The 21142-nt window shown below is 41.1% G+C and overlaps 1 protein-coding gene across 1 annotated transcript in view; it reads right to left on the minus strand.

The window, feature by feature from the left end:
* Nucleotides 1–1740: 1740 nt before the first annotated feature.
* Nucleotides 1741–21142, minus strand: part of LOC147308525 (scavenger receptor cysteine-rich domain-containing protein DMBT1-like) — a 45910-nt gene continuing 26508 nt past the window's right edge. Inside the window, exons 7-18 of the mRNA XM_086272847.1 lie at nt 12889–13212; nt 11393–11395; nt 9587–9895; nt 8825–9139; nt 7901–8209; nt 6970–7278; nt 6139–6447; nt 5380–5688; nt 4644–4931; nt 3487–3801; nt 2195–2277; nt 1741–2104 (exon numbers count right to left, since the gene is read on the minus strand). Coding sequence (XP_086128973.1) covers nt 2000–2104; nt 2195–2277; nt 3487–3801; nt 4644–4931; nt 5380–5688; nt 6139–6447; nt 6970–7278; nt 7901–8209; nt 8825–9139; nt 9587–9895; nt 11393–11395; nt 12889–13212 — 2978 coding nt within the window. The 3' untranslated portion in view covers nt 1741–1999. The remainder of the gene's footprint in view (nt 2105–2194; nt 2278–3486; nt 3802–4643; nt 4932–5379; nt 5689–6138; nt 6448–6969; nt 7279–7900; nt 8210–8824; nt 9140–9586; nt 9896–11392; nt 11396–12888; nt 13213–21142) is intronic.

Raw genomic sequence — 21142 nt, forward strand, 5'->3', positions numbered from 1 at the left:
CAAACACGCTTTGATGTGATGGCCTTTCTCAGTCATGCACTGGATTCTAAAACTTCTTGTTGTGCTGTGCAGTGAACAGTGCGGTAGTAAAGGTTATCTAAAACCCACTAGTTTAATTGGTTTAACCAGTGTGTGAATGGGTGGATGACTGGTTGTGTAAAGCGCTTTGGGGTCCTTAGGGACTAGAAAAGCGCTATACAAATACAGGCCATTTACCATTCATATTTTAAAACAAAAAATATTCTGGCATCTCTTAAAGAAAGTTCGTTTTTAGCTCTCTTCCAGCAAACTGACTAAACCAGCTGATCTCCTCTGCACATCTAAGGAGAAAATGCAGAGATCATCCTTTTTTAAATCAAAATAAATAATAAAACTATAAAAAAGATGAATGAAAGACTGGGGCAGGTGGTTAGCAAGATGACAAAAGGCTGATAACTAGCAGGAAAAAAAGACATCACATTTAATACAATCACATATTTATTTCAACAAATTATAAAATGTGACAGAAAAACAGTGATGCAAAAAACTTGACAGTAGTATAAAGTGAAGTCGAAGCAAAGCTCTAGCCTTTTACGTTTTAAAAATACTGCAACTTTCTGATCATGAGCATTACTGCAGCTGAACAAACTTTATTTAACACAGAAATAAAAGCAGAAATATTTAATGTACTAACAGGAAATAAAGTCACTAATTAAGATTTCCTGTGACAGCAGTCCTACTAGCTGTGTTGATCTTGGACAGCAGGGGGCGTAGCTTTACCAACTATATAAATCTGGGACTCTCCACCATTTGACCCTAGAACAGAAGAAGCTTCTCGGATGAGAGGTGAAACGTCTTCAAGCAACTTAAAGAACCTTCACAGACTTATAGTGGTCAGTAGAGTACAGCAAGTTCAACAAAAGATGTTGTTGGGTGGTAACATGATGTGAAAAATTTCACTGATCCTATGCTGTGTCAGAATTACTCAGCACATTACAGCCACATGTTGGATCAGTGGTGTCTGACATGCTCTCAGAAATCAGTATATTTTCCTTGACTTCGTATCTTCACAGATGGGTGAATGAAAACACTACATATGTCCCACAAAAACTTGTTAGCCACAAGGACGGAGTCAAATGCAGGCCTGATTAAATCTGCGGGGGTCTAGTCGGTCCTACTGACACAAACCAGCCTAATGTGACCAGATCCCAACAAAGTAAATGCGGGTCAGTGAGTGTTTTTGTTTGGGACATGTTACTGATGGTGAGAGGTGGTTTGAAATTTTCATACATTTAGACATCAAGCATGTGAAGGAACTGACATTAATGTTAGAGATATTTTTGGTCTTTGTAAACTTGTGGACTCCACTTTTCTGTTGCAATAAAAGGCTGACAGTTTAGCTTAGTTCAAGAAATCATCAAATCAAAGTCAAACGTCATAAACGTCATATTTTAAGTTATAAGCGGCATGGATGTGAGTCTTGAGTCACCCCTGTTTTCCTTATATTCGCTATTTCTTAATGACATGACTTTCAGACACTGTTGATCTGCTCATCTTTCTGACTCCTGTCATGTCTTCACTGCAAATTGCAAACCACACTGAGATGTACAAGCTAAAAAGCTGTTGGATGATGTCATTCATTTAACCCCCTCTGGTCCCGGCTGCATACTTCTCCTTCTCATCACTGTCATACATTCCTGCTGTGAGTGCCACAGGATAGGAGGCTATAAATAAGGGAACTTGTTTTTTTTTAATGGCAAATAATTTCAAACACTCGAGAGTACAAAGACATCACAAACTGACACATATTCTGTCTAGCTAAAGATAGAGGTTATTGAGGGAAAAAAATACTTAATCTGTAAAAACTTCACTTTTAGAATCAGAGAAAGATGAAAAAAAGAGAGAGGACTGGAGTATATATGGACTAATATATATCTATATACATATATAGAAAGAGATAGATATAGATAAAATCAGATAGTGGATTTTAAACTTGTGTGTGTTTCTATGTGTTTCAATTCTATTCTATTTCTTGGACCGCTTCCTCCTCAGCCTCCACTTCTTCAGCTCTGGAAACATCCGTCTCATCGTTCTCCTTTTTGTCTGATTTCTGCTTTTTGTTGACCTGGAGAGACGATACACAATCCATGTTACTGTTCCTACACTTCTCAGCTACTACTCAGTTTCATACATGCTTTTATTTACTCTGATGTACCTTATAGTAGAAATGAAGGGCAATGTTCTCCAAAAGCAGAACCAGAGGCAGGAGAACATATCTCAGGATTGGAGTTCTTGAATCTGTGGAAAGAGATCAGTCATCATCACTTACCACAGAACAAACTGTCATATAATTTATTTTGTTTTAAAGACATTGAAACAAATCTTGTGAAAAATCTCCTCATAAATCATGTTAACATCAATAGATTATAAAACAATGGGCTCCCAGTGAATGAAAAAACCCTCTCCACGAGATGGAGGTGTGTCCTCAACACAATATTACCCAGTTATGGTTTAGGAGGCGTGGCTCGATCTGACAAATATGGTGACCACAATACAACATTGCAGACTGTACAACAGCCACTAATGAACTACCTACAGTTAGGTTTAGAAAGCTTTAGATTTGTGTTATTTTAAGTGTGTAGCCACACTTACATGATGTAAATGTGAGACTCAAAGTGATTTTGAAGGATTCAACAAAAGTATTTAGTGTGCTGTGAAGAAATTAACATTTTATAGCCACAATTTTCAGGCACTTAACAGGTGTGGGTTATTTCTTTGTTCAACTTTTTTCATAACATATGGCATCATTAAACTTGATTAAAACCACATACTTACAAAAAATGTTTAAATATTCCAAGTATTTTTTAAATCCTTTTTCTGTGTCATCGAAAACCTTCCAACATGATGCAGTCAAACTATCACTGCCATGATCAGTAGATGCTACTGACTGTGTGTAGATGGAAGAACCATTAGCAGATGCATAAAGACTGAGAAGACTGAACTAAAGTGTGCCATTTCTTTTGGCTAATAACAAGCATTAGCAAAACAAAGGCCAAAAAGAGAAACTGAAACCCTTAACATGGAAAACACACTAGGGCAAGATAAAGACCTGCTCTGTCCTATGGAAAAAGAAGACTACGACTTTATACAGTACAGACACACACGGGCAATCAGGGAAGCAGAGACAGCCGGGGAGAACAAGACACAGCTGAATTAAATCACAGAAAACTAAACAATGGAAGCAAAACTAAAAGCAAAGCACAAGGAACACTCGCTCTCGAAATCTCGATAATTAAATGTGGAAAACAGACACATGAATGAATGAGCAGAGAACACTGAGCGAGGAATTAAAGCAACGAGGAACTGAAAACAAGACTAAATAGACTAAGAACAAGTGCAAATGCTAAACAAGACTTGAAAGTTTAAAAAACTCAAAACATTACGTAAACTGACCCATGACACTCACAGCAAACAGAAATATTGAGTTCTGGTGTTTGCTTAACTTACATATAACGGAGACATAAATCCACTCCGCCTCAGGAGAAGTGAATGTTCCTTCTGTCAGAGTTATCTCATACACACAGCTGTAGCGGCCCTGGTGTCCAAAGTCAGCTACAGGGAAACTAAAGGAGGCTGAGCTGTTGACAGATGTCTTATTGTGTTTCATGTTGGAGCCAGAGTAGATGAGATTGAAAACTCCTCCTGAATAGCGATCATTGTTTGAGCAGGTGAAGATGAAGCTGTAGCCCTTCATGATTTCTATAACCTTAGCAAGTCTTCCATCTGGAGATGTCACAGAGATCCTGGGCTGCTGCAGCAACACTGAAAACAAAATAAACAACAAATAAAGAAGCTCTATTGAAAAAGAGGCACCACCTGGTGGCGGAAAAAACTCTGTCACTCTTTTAATGCGTGTGTCATGTGTGAATATGATCCAGATCTTTTTAACTGACTGAAAACATTTAATCCATCATTAAACAAACAAGACAGCTCAGGATTGTTGAGGTGCTAGAATCGTTTATCCCTCAAGAATAGGACAACATTTCTCTCCCAAAAGTCCAGCAATTCTTTGGTGCCCAGACAATTCAGATTAATTCAGTTTTTATAGATATTGAGAATTCAAAACACCTCAAGGCGCTTTATATTATACGATAAAGACTGTACAGCATTAAAGAGAAACTGCACCCTATGAATTAGCACTTGGCAACATTGGGAAAGAAAGGCTCCCTTTTAACAGGAAGAAACCTTTGGCCAAACCAAGGATTTAGATTTTAGATTTAACAGGGAGTCAATGAAGAAATGCCAACATGGGAGAAATATGCGTTCTCTTTCTCTCAGTCTCTCGCAGCTGTATTTTGGATTAACTGAAGGCTTTTCTGGGAGTTTTTAGGGCAGGATGAATATGAAAATCTTTATTCACATGGCATGTATTTTAATTTATTGATTGCAGTGAACACTGGCATGAAATTAAGTTGGGTTTCTGCAATCTTAGACATAATTGGGAAGTGACTATTAAGTGTTGTCGTTGATCGATGAACTGCTGAAATTAAGACTTCTTATCTTAATGGATGTTATATTTTCATGCTAATAACCTGTAGTGGGCGTAACAAGTAAACACAGTATTTTCCTGTCACTGTAATATAAGCAATAGTACATTTTATTACCAGTAACAGAGACGGTGACAGAGTCACTTGTGGAGAAGCTGGAGTCGTGTGAATATTCACACTGGTATAATCCATCCTTGTCAAAATCTACTTTGAGGATCTTGAATGTAGCAGAGTTGGTGGTTGATGGTTTTTTCTGACTGAATGAGCCTGAAATCTGCTTCAGAGTAAATTCTCCTTGTAGAAGCTGCTGGCTTTGAGGTGATATTGAACAAGTGATGCTGACATCGCTTCTCCGCTCAACTTTACCAGCAGGAATCATGAAGATTCTGGGCTTTGGAAGGATCACTGAGGAAAACAGCAGTCATGGAGAGACGATTCAATTAAAAATGGCAAAAATTTACTTTATATATTAATAATTGTCATGGAAATTTCAAATAAACCCGCAAACATCTCGGTGAGCATGATTTCAAGTGAGCTTAATAACATATTGCAATATGAAGAGACTCTGGTCAAACACCTAAGCGGTCTCTGACAATGGCTGCCATCCTCACATCTTATATACCCACACTGACAAAGACTCTATGTAACTCTTACATGTTACACATGTGTGTTAGAGCATAAGGCCCATTTACGGTGCACATGCATACAACTGGTGAAAATGTGCTTCTACATTACTAAAGTGATATGGTTAAACTATGTGATCAATACAAAAAGAAAGAAATCTCCCACCACATAACAGTATTTAAATATTATTGATATTTAATGATAAATATTTTAAAAAATAATTTCTCACCTGAGCAGACAACACCAGCATCCTTTTGGTGAGTACAGTCATGTGTCCCAAATCCTCTGTGCTGACACTCAGTCAGAGATCTCTCACTTCCTGAACAGTCCACATCATCAAGCCAGATGGATCCACTTCCCTCAGCAAAGCGGGCTGATACAGCAGCACTCTGTGCCGTTCCACAGCCGAGCTCTCTACAAACCACCTCAGCATCATTTATGTCCCAGTTATCATCACAGACTGTTCCCCATGTGTTGTTGTAAAAGATTTCGACTCTTCCAGAGCACAAAGTGCTTCCAGATAATCTGACTGGCACACCTGGGCACAATGAGCATAATAAACAATAAGACAAAACATTTTGATGGACTGAATGTTATTCAGTGTGTAATTGGTTCATGAGTGCAATCATTTGCAAACTTTACATCACTGAGCTGCTCAATGATCATAAAAATCAAACAAAAGAACAGTCCTACAGTCCTATTTATATACTTTATGTTAAGTTCACATTTCAGTGTTATAGGACGCTTCAATCATATTAAATCGGTTTCTTTTGACAGTTCTCACTCATCACTTTATTTGTCAGGCTGTGAATAATTAATATTGAATGATAACAAACAAGTCAAGCTAATAATTTTTCATAAATGCTGGAGTCGTAAATAACATTAATGACATAATATTAAAGACAAAACCAAGAAGTAATGAAATAAATAGTAAAAAATTGTATTGACCTTTATTATTAATTTAACTTTGATTAGTAAAGTTTCTTACCTGAACAGACAACACCAGCATCCTTGCTGTGTGTACAGTCATGTTTCCCAAATCCTCTGTGCTGACACTCAGTGAGAGATCTCTCACTTCCTGAACAGGACACATCATCAAGCCAGATCGATCCTCTTCCTTCACCAAAGTGAGTGGACTTAGTGGCTTTCAGTGCTGTTCCACAGTTTAACTCTCTGCAGACCACCTCAGCATCATTTATGTCCCAGCCATCATCACAGACTGTTCCCCAAGTGTTGTTGTGAAAGATTTCAACTCTTCCAGAGCAACGAGTGGACCCAGTTAATCTGATGCGTGCACCTGAACTCAGAGTACATGCATTTAATATTTTAATTGAACATTATTGTGAGACTCATTTCTGTACATTAAATAAGTTTCATTCAGCTCACGTTCACTCAGACTCACAGTGCACAAATACATGGCAATAACTACACACAGACCCACATTTATGTCTTTTAATTACTGGCAGTTTAAAAAGATGATGGAAAACATATTTCTCTGTAGATTACAGCTACATTCATAGCAGAACATTTTCAGGGGTGTAATTTCCGGGAGGTTATGACCCCCCCCCCCCCCCCCCTCCCCAATAAAATTATGAATTATCTCGCATAAATAGGCTGTTCATATTCTTTACTCATTTCAAGTATTAGTATTATTTGTATTAGTATTATTGAACATTTTATTACTGAAAAATGCAGGATGTGCAGGATGGTTACTTTATGAGATGATTTGCAGTGATCACCCTGAATTTTAGGACAAAATAGGCAGAGAAGCAAAACTACTGTGAGTTAATGATAAATCTGTTGATGATGAGAGATGTACCTGAACAGATGACACCAGCATCTTTATGGTGTGTGCAGCCATATTTCTCAGACCCTCTGTGCTGACACTGGATTATAGACCTTTCACTTCCTGAACAGGCCACACCATCAAGCCAGATTGGTCCACTTCCTTCACCAAAATGAGCCTCTTTAGGAGGTGCTAGTGCTGTGCCACAGTCTAACTGTCTGCAGACCACCTCAGCATCATTCAAGTCCCAGCCGTCATCACAGACTGTTCCCCATCTTTTTTTATTGTAGATTTCAACTCTTCCAGAGCAACGACCTGACTGATGCCCAGATAATCTGATTCCTAAACACAAAACACAGAAAACATATATTTGATTATGATTGTAATGCGTTCTCCTATTTAATGAAGGAAATGGTTTCAAAATCTTCCGACAAGTGAGCCTTTATAACTGTTGCAAAAATCCAAAAGACAACAGGACTACACACACACACACACACACACACACACACACACACACACACACACACACACACACACACAGGGGATGGGATGCAGGCTGGTACTGAAGAATGCAAAGGTTGGACTGCAAAATGTTCTTCTTACTTCACCATAATGTGTTCTAACCCTGTTTTTTTCTTCCATACAGGTCATTCAAACAAGGAACAGTCTGTGAAAAAAACAACATTTGGGGCTAGATTTGCTAACATCTGCAGTAGCCTTCATGCAAACTTCAATTAATGTCAATTAAAACGTCTCTGACACACAACTTACAACAAATTACACAGATCCTAATGCCAAATTACTGGATCACAGACAGCAGCAGCTATTTTAACATTTTTGGATGATTTTGTTTAGAAGTCTCAAACATGTAAATCTCATTCAAACAGATATATTTCTCTCTGGTTTAGAGCTGGGTTGGATTATTTTGAATTGAATACAGTGCGTGATTTAAAAAGAGTCTCACCTGAACAGATGACACCAGCATCCTCACCATGTCCACAGGAATGTGTCCCAAATCCTCTGTGCTGACACTCAGTTAGAGAACTTTCACTTCCTGAACAGGACACTTCATCAAGCCAGATTTGTCCTGTTCCTTCACCAAAGTGAGCTGACTGAGTGGCATTCAGTGCTGGTCCACAGTCTAAATGTCTGCAGACCACCTCAGCATCTTCTGTGCTCCATCCATGGTCACAGACTGTTCCCCATATTTTATTGTGATAGATTTCAACTCTTCCAGAGCACTGAGTAGACTGATGTCCAGCTAATCTGATTCCTTATCAGAAAACACAGAAAATATATATTTAGTTACAAATATAATGTTTTAATGATAGCAACATCTGTGTCAAATATATTTTTTAAATACAAGTCAGTAATTTGAAGTTAAACAAGCGGGTAAAAAAGATAATAACCAGACAATAGCCAGGAAGCAGATTGGTGGCATGCAGAGAAGCTAATCGAGGAGGAGATAAACAAACATGAAGACAAAACCTACTTCACACCAGAAGGAATAATGACAAAACAGAGATAAGATTAGGACAGAATGGACACAAAAGGGAACTAATATCATCTGAGGAACTAGAAATATGGATAACAAAATGGCAAAATCTAAAGGAGAAAACAAAAATAGCAATCCAAAAACACAACATGGAAGACAAGTTACACTTCAAGAACATATGAGCTCAAACAGACAATCAGACCGAGGGGGAAAAAAGGAAGTAAAACCTAAACGTAACCTTCAATGTAAAACAGGAAGTAAAAAAACATGATGCCTTTGTGTAGATATTTCACTCATTTGAAGCACAATCAAACACACAGTTGATGATGCAAAAAATAGCACAGCTTACATATTTCTCTGTATTACAGGTGCATGAATCAAAAAGAGTCTCACCTGAACAGATGACACCAGCATCCCGATGATGTCCACAGGAGTGTGTCCCAAATCCTCTGTGCTGACAATCAGCTAGAGAACTTTCACTTCCTGAACAGGACACTTCATTCAGCCAGATGTTTCCTGTTCCTTCACCAAAGTGAGCTGACTGAGTGGCTTTCAGTGCCGATCCACAGTCTAACTGCCTGCAGACCACCTCAGCATCATTTAGGTCCCAGCCATCATCACAGACTGTTCCCCATGTTTTTTGATGGTAGATTTCAACTCGTCCAGAGCACTGAGTGGACCCAGAACCAGCTAATCTGATGGGCACACCTAAATGCAGAAAACACAAAGAATCTATATTTTAAACAGAGAATAAAGTATGTTTTGAATGTTTTCAGTTGTTGATTATGGTAACTATTTCAATATGTTCATGAAGTTTTGATGACATTAATTTTTTTTACCCACAGTTAAAGACACAAATGACAAAAGCCACATATAATCCCCACGGTGGTGTTTGGCCAAAGCCACCGACAGTTTTAAATTGATGAATAATGGACAGATTCCTGTTTGGATTACAGGTGCATTGATAGTAGAACATGTTATTACTCAGTACTGCACAGTTCATACGGTTACTGTATGAACTCAGGTCCTCTGCTTACCGTGAAGTTCAGGTTAAAGCATAATGACAAAAAACACTTCTAGGTGGTAAAAATGATAAGACAGGAAGTTCATTTACTGGCATTTGACATTTTTTGGACAGTCCTAAATATATCTTACCTGAACAGATGACACCAGCGTCCTTTTGGTGTGTACAGTCATGAGTCCCAAATCCTCTGTGCTGACACTGAGTTAGAGAACTTTCACTTCCTGAACAGGTCACATCATCCAGCCAGATTTGTCCTGTTCCTTCACCAAAATGAGCTGATTGAGTGGCCTCCAATGCTGATCCACAGCCTAACTCTCTGCAGACCACCTCGGCATCATTTAGGTTCCAGCCATCATCACAGACTGTTCCCCATCTGTTGTTGTGATAGATTTCAACTCTTCCAGAGCAGCGAGTTGACTGAGGCCCAGTTAATCTGATTTCTAAACACAAAACAAATAACTAATTATAAATGAAAAGTTTTATTCTATTTAATAAAGGCAGCTATTTCAACATCTGTGGCAGATACATCCACCAATGTCCACTAATTTGAAGTTTAAAAAATGACAATAACTACACACAGTCCAGTGAGTATCTAAATGAAGAACATGAGAACACGTTACACTGGGAGAACATTGGAGCTCAGAGACAAAATCAAATCAAGGGGAAGACATATGAAGGTAAATATGTTTTAAAATTTGAGAGCCCGTAGAATCAAAAAGTGAGAATATGTAGAAAAACTTGTATTTTAAAATTTTGTAAATTGTAAAAAAAATTTATACACTAGTGTTTTCAATTCACACTTACAGAAAAATATTCACAAACCTGCAGAATGATATTTATATAAATATACTTTGAGCTGCAAACTTGTAATTCAAATTTTACTCATCCAGAGATCCATCTTCCACTTATCCAGGGCCAGGTCAGGGGGCAGCAGCCTAAGCAGAGAACATCAAGGCGTTCCCAGGCCAGTCAAGAGATATAATCTCTCCAGCATGTCGTGGGTTAGCCCCAGGATCTCCTCACCTAGTGGGACATGCCTGGAACCACTCACCCAGGAAGCATCCTTGTCAGATGCCCAAACCACCTCAACTGGCTCCTTTCGATGTGGAGGAGCAGTGGCTCTACTATGAGCCCCTCCAGGACGGCTTAACTTCTCACACTAAGAGAAAGGAGAGGCACTGTTCTTTTTCAAACATTTGTTTCAGTGTCTTACTATGGGGACGTGCAGACCCCTGTATTGACAGATAAGCTCATCTGAACGACTGACTGTCATCTTAGGACTCACACTTAAGACAGTGTGGAATAGAGATCGTGTAATGAAATCAGCCTGTTGCAAAGGTCAAAGGAGAAATCCAGCTTGGTGCTGCACATATTTCCTCTATAGCGACACCACGAAAGAGGGCCCATAAGGTTGCTATTCCTCTTGTAGAATGAGCACGGCGCTTCATTGGGGTACAGACTAGTGCTGGAATACTCCAACTTAATTACTGCTGCAGTCCAGTGGGAATGTGTTCTTTACTAATAGGCTTGCCAAAATGTGGCTTAGCCCAGGAAACAAACAGCTGGTCAGACCTCCTGAAAGCCCCAGTTCTCTCCATAACCGGACAGTGAACGTGTAAGCACTCCTGTTCATGGGAGGAGAAAGCAGTGGGGGCCAAACACCACTAACTCCAATGGCATGCATTGGAGAGAAAGGTATTTGAGGACAAAGGCTGGATTTAGCCTGAATGTGACCCATTAATTATCCAGCGTGAATTGGATGCACTGTTTCTGCATTGGCAGTGTATGAATATTGCTGATGCCAGCAGCTTCAAGACAAAATTTCTTCTTCAAGACAAAATTTGTTTCTCCACTTGACTTAGTAGCTCAGATGGTGGCTGTGAAACTGCCCACAGCACTAGGGATGAATCCCACTGGGAACAAGAGGTTTAGCGGACTGCCTTGTAGAGATTCTGGCAAACTATCAGGCAACTCAGGAGGAGAAAGTGGTGCTCTACCTGCACTGTGTATAGTGTGGGTGGAGTGCTGCCGACTTCGACTGAGAACATTGTCAGGCGGTGGTAGGAATGCTTCGAGTCCCTCTTTAATCCCACTGGCACATCTTCCGTGGAGGAAGCAGTGTCTGGGGACGAGGGGAATGACTCGTCTATCTCAGGGGCGAGGTCACTGAGGCATTTAAACAAATAGTTGGTGGCAGAGCCCCTGAGGTGGATAAGGTTCACCTTGAGTTCCTGAAGGCTCTGGATATTGTAGGGCTGTCTTGGCTGACACGTCTCTGCAATGTTACATGGAGATCAGGGGTGGTACCTTTGGTACCGAGGCGGTGCTTCCCATCTTTAAGAAGGGGGACCAGAGGGTATTCCAACTATAGGGGGATCACACCTCTCAGCCTCCCTGGGAAGGTCAATGCCAGGGTGGTGGAAAGGAGAGCCCGTCCATTAGTCAAACCTTGGATATAGGAGGAACAATGCGGTTTTCGTCCTGTTCATGGAACACTGGAGCAGCTCTTTATCCTTTTACTTAAACCAAAAACACAAAACTCTGGGTCGCAGACCCAGTACTGTGACACCATGGTCCTCGGCTGGAAAAGGGTGAGGACCAAAGGGGTGAAGTACCCATTGGAGTTCCTGCCCCAAGTGGAGAAGTTCAAGTATGCCGGGGTCTCGTTCACGAGTGACTGGAGAAGGGAGCGGGAGATTGACAGATGGATTGGTGCTGCAGACACTGTACCAGTCCGCCATGGTGAAGAGAGAGCTGAGTGTAAAAGCGACCGAAAGAACAAGATTGAGTATACAAGTGGCAGAAATGAGCTTCCTAGGAAGGGTGTCTGTGCTCTGACAGAGTAAGAAGTTAAGCCATCCAGGAGGGGCTCAGAGTAGAGCCGCTGGTCCTCCACATTGAAAGGAGCCAGTTAAGTTTGACTCAGCAGAAGATGGATGGATGGAATGAGGTTTAGACATCCATTGTGCCATCATGCCCCTTTCATTAAAAGACAGACTGCTATTCCCAAGTTCAGAGCCCCTAGAATATTAGTAGCCCTCAGTCACAACAGACTGATGCTGCTCCAAATTATCAGTTTGCGAGCCTATATGTGCAAAGGACAGGACCCTAACCCACCCTGTCTGTTGATGTTCGCCACCACAGAGACGGATGATAATATAAACTAGACTAAACTCAGCTAGGACAAACTAATAATACTAGTAGAACCTTAACAATCAAAATACAAAATAACTCAGCATGCTGGGTCACAGACCCAGCACCATGACACACGTGTGCGAGAGTTAACCAGATCCAGTCACACAACAGCTTTTCTAAAAAATATATTTTAAAAAAGGTTTACAAAAAAATAACTAACAGACATATTTCTCTCTAGATTACAGCTGCATGAACAAATTGTTACTGAATACTGTTCATGATCCAAAAAGTGTCTCACCTGAACAGATGACACCAGCATCCTGATAATGTCCACAGTAGGGTACCCAAAATCCTCTGTGCTGACAATCAGTTAGGGAACTTTCACTTCCTGAGCAGGACACACCACCCAGCCAGATTTGTCCTGTTCCTTCACCAAAGTGAGCTGATCGAGTGGCATTCAGTGCTGGTCCACAGTCTAACTGTCTGCAGACCACCTCAGCATCATTTAGGTCCCAGCCATCATCACAGACTGTTCCCCATCTGTTGTTGTGATAGATTTCCACTCTTCCAGAGCAAAGAGTTGCCCCAGAGTTATCAGGATCAATTAATCTTATCTGAGCATCTAAAAAAAGAAAGAACAGATTATGAGAACAGATGTGTTTTAGTTTTTAAATACTTAAAATCAAGAAGCAAAAGGTAACTGTATACTGTATACTGTATGCTAACGTCAAGGATGCATACAGCTCCTCCTCCCTCCCCCCACTTGGTAGGTCAGATCATAACCTGATTCACCTCACCCCCCGCTATGTGCCAATTGTGAGGAGGGAACCTGTGACCACCAGGACTGTTAGGAGGTGGTCAGAGGAGGCAATAGCGGAACTACAGGGCTGTTTCGAGGTGACCGACTGGGAAACACTCTGTGAGCCTCACGCCGAGGACATCAATGGGCTTACTGAGTGTATCACAGGCTACATAACTTTCTGCACCGACTCCATTGTTCCAGCTCAGACTGTTCATTGTTACCCAAATAACAAGCCGTGGGTGACTAAGGACATCAAAGCCCTCCTCAACAACAAGAAGAGGGCTTTCAGAGGGGGCAACAAAGAGGAGGTGAGGAAGGTCCAGGTGTTACTAAAGGACAAGATCAGAGAGGCTAAGGACAATTACAGGAGGAAGCTGGAGTGGAAACTCCAGCAGAACAGCATGAGAGAGGTGTGGAGGGGCATGAAGACCATCACTGGATTCAGGCCAACCAACAGCAGGGGAGCTGAGGGAGGTGAGAATAGAGCCGACGAGTTGAATCTGTTTTTCAATAGATTCGACACCACAGTGTCTGCTCCCACCCCCACAACCTCACCTGCAGTCAGCCTGGAATCCAGAGCCACACCACTGTGCCAGCCTCTCTCTTCACATGTTGCCTCCTGTGAGATTCCTGACACCCCTCCCCCACCCATCACCTTCACTCAATACCAGGTTGAGATGCAAATGAGGAGACTTCACTCAGGCAAGTCTGCTGGACCAGACGGAGTGAGTCCCCTTGTCCTCAAGACCTGTGCCCCCCAGCTGTGTGGAGTCTTTCATAAACTGTTTATGCTGAGTCTGAGTCTGCAGAGGGTCCCGGTGATGTGGAAGACATCATGCCTCGTCCCTGTACCAAAGACGCCACGTCCCAGTGGCCCCCAGGATTACAGGCCCGTGGCACTGACCTCCCACATCATGAAGACCCTGGAAAGGCTCATCCTGGACCAGCTGCGACCCATAGTAAGACCACATCTGGATCCCCTTCAGTTCGCTTATCAGCCTCGTCTCGGAACAGAGGACGCCATCATCTACCTGCTCAATCGTGTCTACACCCATCTGGACCAGCTGGCGAGCACTGTGAGGGTCATGTTTTTTGACTTTTCCAGTGCTTTCAACACCATCAGGCCGACCCTCCTGGGTGATAAGTTAGCAGCGATGCAGGTGGATGCTTCTCTGGTGTCCTGGATTGTTGATTACCTGACAGGAAGACCACAATATGTACGTCTCCCACAGTGTGTGTCTGACAAGGTGATTAGCAACACAGGGGCACCACAGGGGACTGTCCTCTCCCCCTTCCTCTTCACCCTCTACACCACAGACTTCAGCCACTGCACAGAGACCTGCCATCTTCAGAAGTTTTCTGATGACTCTGCGGTGGTTGGATGCATCAGCAGGGATGATGAGACAGAGTACCGGGCTGTGGTCGACTCCTTTGTCACGTGGTGTGAGCAGAATCATCTGCAGCTCAACGTGGCAAAGACCAAGGAACTGATCGTGGACTTCAGGAAGACCAGGAAACACTTGACCCCTGTTTCAATCCAGGGGGTCAGTGTTGACATTGTGGAGGACTATAAATACCTTGGAGTACACATTGACAATAAACTGGACTGGGCTAAAAACACCACAGCACTTTACAGGAAGGGCCAGAGTCGTCTCTATTTTTTGAGGCGACTGAGGTCCTTCAACATCTGCCAGAAAATGCTGAGGATTTTCTATGAGTCTGTTGTGGCCAGTGCGATCCTCTATGCTGTTGCATGCTGGGGGAGCAGGCTGAGGGTCGCAGATGCCAACAGACTTAATAAACTGATCCGTAAGGCCAGCAATGTTGTGGGGATGGAGCTGGACTCCCTCAAGGTGGTGTCGGAGAGGCGGATGCTGTCCAAGATAAAGACAATGTTGGATAACACCTCCCACCCACTCCATGACATGCTGGTCAGTCACAGGAGCACGTTCAGTGAGAGACTGAGATTACCGAAAAGCACCACTGAACGACACAGGAAATCATTCCTGCCTGTGGCCATCTCCCTGTACAACGCATCCACTTAACACACTGTTTGCTGCTACAACTACACATGTTTCTTTTCCAAATATTTATTTATAAGTGACTTATGTATGTATGTATGTATATATATGTATATATTGTACTATTCTTAGTTAGCGTATTGTCTGTCTTGTCTTAATGTTGGTTTAAAATGGAGCACTGTAACAAAAAATAATTTCCCCCAGGGATCAATAAAGTATTCTGATTCTGATTCTGATTCTGATAAACGAGCTAAAACTTAGTTATTCTGATCCTCCAAACATACATTTCTGAGTAAATCCATTAACAATTCAAATAAGGAAATGCAGTGAGGCAACAGAAAAAAAACTGAATTCATAATTAGATTTTTTATTATTTACTTGTCCTCTTAAATTAGAGTTTTAAAAAAATCATCAACATGATATTATGGCAAAATGTGTAAAACGCTGGTCTGTTTCACGCTTTGCTTCACCAAAGCATGAAAGGGACACTCATGCAGAAGTTGCAGTTGCACACGGAGATGTTTTATTTCAAACAGTGGCGGTACTAGCCTGTTTGGTGCCCTGGGCGAACACTCCCTCTGGTTTTAATTTTGAACTCCAGTATGAACACCCATCCCCCAACTCGAGGATCACCACAACATAACCTAACAGACCTACACCTTAGTTTGCAGATTCACTTTGTTTAGGGTTTATTTCTGGGATTTCACACAACCCAGGATTCAAATAATGAATACACTTACAAATGTAGATTGCTCGTTTGAGCTGCAGCTGCTTAAAATTGGTAACAAGGATCCTTTCTACTGTGCTGTGGTGTATCGTCCACCTGGATATAACAGGTTATTTTTATCGGAGCTCAGTGACTTCTTATCCGCTACTATGAGGCTGTCTAGAGTGCTTATAGTTGGGGACTTTAACATTCACGTTGATGATGACTCCGACCTATTCGCCAGAGACTTTATGAACATTATGGATTCTTTTCATTTGACTCAGCATGTGTCCGGTCCTACACACAGTAAAGGTCACACACTGGACCTTGTTTTTACTTTGGGTTTAAATATTGATTTTATTTGCTCTGAGGACATTTTTATTTCTGATCACTACAGGGAGTGCAGAATTATTAGGCAAATGAGTATTTTGTCCACATCATCCTCTTCATGCATGTTGTCTTACTCCAAGCTGTATAGGCTCGAAAGCCTACTACCAATTAAGCATATTAGATGATGTGCATCTCTGTAATGAGAAGGGGTGTGGTCTAATGACATCAACACCCTATATCAGGTGTGCATAATTATTAGGCAACGTCCTTTCCTTTGGCAAAATGGGTCAAAAGAAGGACTTGACAGGCTCAGAAAAGTCAAAAATAGTGAGATATCTTGCAGAGGGATGCAGCAGTCTCAAAATTGCAAAGCTTCTGAAGCGTGATCATCGAACAATCAAGCGTTTCATTCAAAATAGTCAACAGGGTCGCAAGAAGCGTGTGGAAAAACCAAGGCGCAAAATAACTGCCCATGAACTGAGAAAAGTCAAGCGTGCAGCTGCCAAGATGCCACTTGCCACCAGTTTGGCCATATTTCAGAGCTGCAACATCACTGGAGTGCCCAAAAGCACAAGGTGTGCAATACTCAGAGACATGGCCAAGGTAAGAAAGGCTGAAAGACGACCACCACTGAACAAGACACACAAGCTGAAACGTCAAGACTGGGCCAAGAAATATCTCAAGACTGATTCTTCTAAGGCTTTATGGACTGATGAAATGAGAGTGAGTCTTGATGGGCCAGATGGATGGGCCCGTGGCTGGATTGGTAAAGGGCAGAGAGCTCCAGTCCGACTCAGACCCCAGCAAGGTGGAGGTGGAGTACTGGTTTGGGCTGGTATCATCAAAGATGAGCTTGTGGGGCCTTTTCGGGTTGAGGATGGAGTCAAGCTCAACTCCCAGTCCTACTGCCAGTTTCTGGAAGACACCTTCTTCAAGCAGTGGTACAGGAAGAAATCTGCATCCTTCAAGAAAAACATGATTTTCATGCAGGACAATGCTCCATCACACGCGTCCAAGTACTCCACAGCGTGGCTGGCAAGAAAGGGTATAAAAGAAGAAAAACTAATGACATGGCCTCCTTGTTCACCTGATCTGAACCCCATTGAGAACCTGTGGTCCATCATCAAATGTGAGATTTACAAGGAGGGAAAACAGTACACCTCTCTGAACAGTGTCTGGGAGGCTGTGGTTGCTGCTGCACGCAATGTTGATGGTGAACAGATCAAAACACCGACAGAATCCATGGATGGCAGGCTTTTGAGTGTCCTTGCAAAGACAGGTGGCTATATTGGTCGCTGATTTGTTTTTGTTTTGTTTTTGAATGTCAGAAATGTATATTTGTGAACGTGGAGATGTTATATTGGTTTCACTGGTAAAAATAAATAATTGAAATGGGTATATATTTGTTTTTTGTTAAGTTGCCTAATAATTATGCACAGTAATAGTCACCTGCACACACAGATATCCCCCTAAAATAGCTAAAACTAAAAACAAACTAAAAACTACTTCCAAAAGCATTCAGCTTTGATATTAATGAGTTTTTTGGGTTCATTGAGAACATGGTTGTTGTTCAATAATAAAATTATTCCTCAAAAATACAACTTGCCTAATAATTCTGCACTCCCTGTATGTTATTGTTTTTAACTTGTCTTTTAATGAGCCTTTGTCCCCCGTCAGACGGATGGTTAGCACCTGTTATCTCAATCTCTACCCCATCCCGGCCCATTATCTTGGATACTTTCTCTCTGGTTTCACTACCTGAGCTAGTGAAATTAGTGAATTCAGTGAAAGCATCCTCCTGTTCACTTGACATTATACCTGCATCATTATTCAAAAATGTCTTCCAGTCTATTGGCCCATGTGTGCTCACTTTAATCAACTCTTCACTGGCATCTGGTATAGTTCCGGTTTATTTTAAAAACGCTGCTATTCTCCCACTTTTAAAAAAATCTCAGCTTGACTCCTCTCTTTGGAGCAGCTACAGACCTATCTCTAAGTTACCGTTAATCGCTAAGCTTCTAGAAAAGGTTATGGCTAAGCAGCTTATGGCAGCTCTGGACAAACATGGCATTTACGATAAGTTTCAGTCCGGTTTTCGTCAATTTCACTCCACGGAGACAGCTCTTCCTAGGGTCTCAAGTGATATCTTGATGAATAATGATGCAGGAAAATGCTCTGTTCTACTCATGTTGGACCTCACATCAGCTTTCGACACAGTTGACCATCACATCCTCATTGAAAGGCTGAAAAAATGGGTTGGTGTATCTGGAACTGCTTTAGAGTGGTTCTCCTCTTATCTCATCCTTTTCTGTGGCAGTCTCCGATTTTAGGTCATCCTCTACCTCCCTTACCTATGGTGTCCCTCAAGGGTCAGTTTTGGGGCCTTTATTGTTTTTAATTTATCTTCTCCCCCTCCTGCATATAATGGGCTCTTTTGAGGACATTTCTTATCACTGTTATGCTGATGATATTCAGTTGTACGTTTCTTTTATGCCCGAGGATTTATCTAAGCTTCAGCGTCTGAATGATTGCTTAGATTTGATCAAACGTTGGATGGCTGCAAATTTCCTCCAACTCAACGAGGGGAAAACCGAAGTCCTCGTATGCGCCCCTGATAGGTTTCTATCGCAGATAGTGAAAGCCCTTGGTCCTCTCTCACTTTATGTTAAATCCTCTATCAGGAATTTAGGTGTCACCTTTGACTCAAGTCTCACGTTGGATCCCACCAAGATCAGGAAACATTGAACAAAATACGCAAAACAAAACTAGAATTAAATGAGATAATTGATAAAAAAACAAAATTCTTAGTACAAAGACTACGCCTACAAAATTATGAACATGGTAATAAATCCGGTCAATTTCTAGCAAACCAGCTAAAAATAAATAAAGAAAAAACAACTATATGTGCTGTTCAAGATTCATCTGGGAACACATTATATGAACCGATACAAATAAACAACATTTTCAGGGATTTCTATAAAACGTTGTATTCACCACAAATAAACCCATCTAAAAAAGAAATTGATCAGTTTTTGGACAACATAACTCTTCCAAAATTATTGGACACTCAAGCAATGGCACTGGATTCACCACTGACACCAGGTGAACTCCAGGAAGCCCTGATAAGTATGCACAATAATAAGGCTCCAGGTCCAGATGGCTTTCCTGCAGAATTCTACAAAGAATTCTGGTCGATTCTAGCACCAGTTTTCTACAGAACGTTGTTGGAAATTAAAGAAAAGGGCAGACTTCCATCAAATATGAATTCTGCAAACATTAATCTCCTGCTAAAACCAGGCAAAGACCCTGTATATCCCTCAAGCTATCGTCCAATATCCCTTATAAATGTAGACCTTAAAATAATCTGCAAAGCTCTCTCAAAGAGACTGGAGAAAATAACCCCCCTCTTAATTCATCCTGACCAAACTGGTTTCATAAAAGGTAGGCACTCATCAACAAATACACGTAGATTACTTAATTTGATAGACTACTCATACAGTAAAAACCTAGAAACTACAATATTCTCTTTAGACGCAGAAAAAGCATTTGACAGAGTTAACTGGAAATTTCTATTTGCAACTTTACACAAATTTGGTTTTGGATCCTCTTTCATAAACTGGTTAAAAATATTATATAATTCCCCAACAGCTTGTGTTAGAACAAATGACCAGACATCCTCCAGCTTCTGTCTCTTGAGGGGCACCAGGCAGGGATGCCCACTCTCCCCTTCACTATTTGCAATTTTTATTGAACCACTAGCAGCAGCAATTAGACAGAATTCAGTAATTAAGGGCATAAAATGCAAGAACGTGGAACATAAAATCAGCCTTTATGCGGATGATGTGTTACTCTTTCTCCAAAATTCACAAACCAATATCTCTGGGGTGATTGAATTGATAAACTCTTTTGCAAGAATATCAGATTACTCAATTAACTGGTCAAAATCTACAGTCCTACCGATTAATTGCTCCTTCCATAATTCCTCTTCTACACCACTGCAATCGGGAAATATAAAATATTTAGGTATTAATGTTTCTCCCAAGCTTGCAGATCTAACTAAATTAAACCATATCCCACTTTTAAAGAAGGTAGAAGATGATCTGGCTAGATGGAAATGTCTACCCATATCACTCATGGGAAGGGTTGCCGCTATAAAAATGATGGTCTTACCAAAAATAAATTATTTATTCTCAATGATCCCAACTAAACCGCCACAAGATTGGTTCAGATCTCTAGATTCATGTATGTCCAAATTCCTTTGGAAAAATAAACCCCCACGTATAAGCTTAAAAACACTACAAAAGACCAAGGATAAAGGAGGACTAGAACTGCCTAACTTTCAGCACTACTTCTTAGCCAACAGGCTTCAGTTTATCTCAGGATGGCTAAAACACACCCTCTTAGATGAACCTTGGCTAGATGTAGAACAAGCACTCTGCAATAATCTAGAGATCTCAGACCTACCATTTATCAGCTCAAACATCCAACGACATGAATGCTTTAAAAGCATCAACATCAGCTCTTCTCTGACAGCATGGTGGGAGTTTCTAAAATTGACGGCGTCTTCATTAATCCCATGCAAACGTACACCTATCTGGAACAACCCTGACATATTACAAAACAATAATATGATAAACTTTTCAGATTGGAGTGATAAAGGAATCAAATATTTAGAACATATACTAGAAGGAAC

This window comes from Aulonocara sp. 'chitande type north' Nkhata Bay, linkage group LG18 (genome assembly GCF_057382095.1).
Source record: "Aulonocara sp. 'chitande type north' Nkhata Bay isolate Kocher_YH1m ecotype deep benthic linkage group LG18, A_spYH_male_GT1.1, whole genome shotgun sequence".
Lineage (NCBI taxonomy): Eukaryota > Metazoa > Chordata > Actinopteri > Cichliformes > Cichlidae > Aulonocara > Aulonocara sp. 'chitande type north' Nkhata Bay.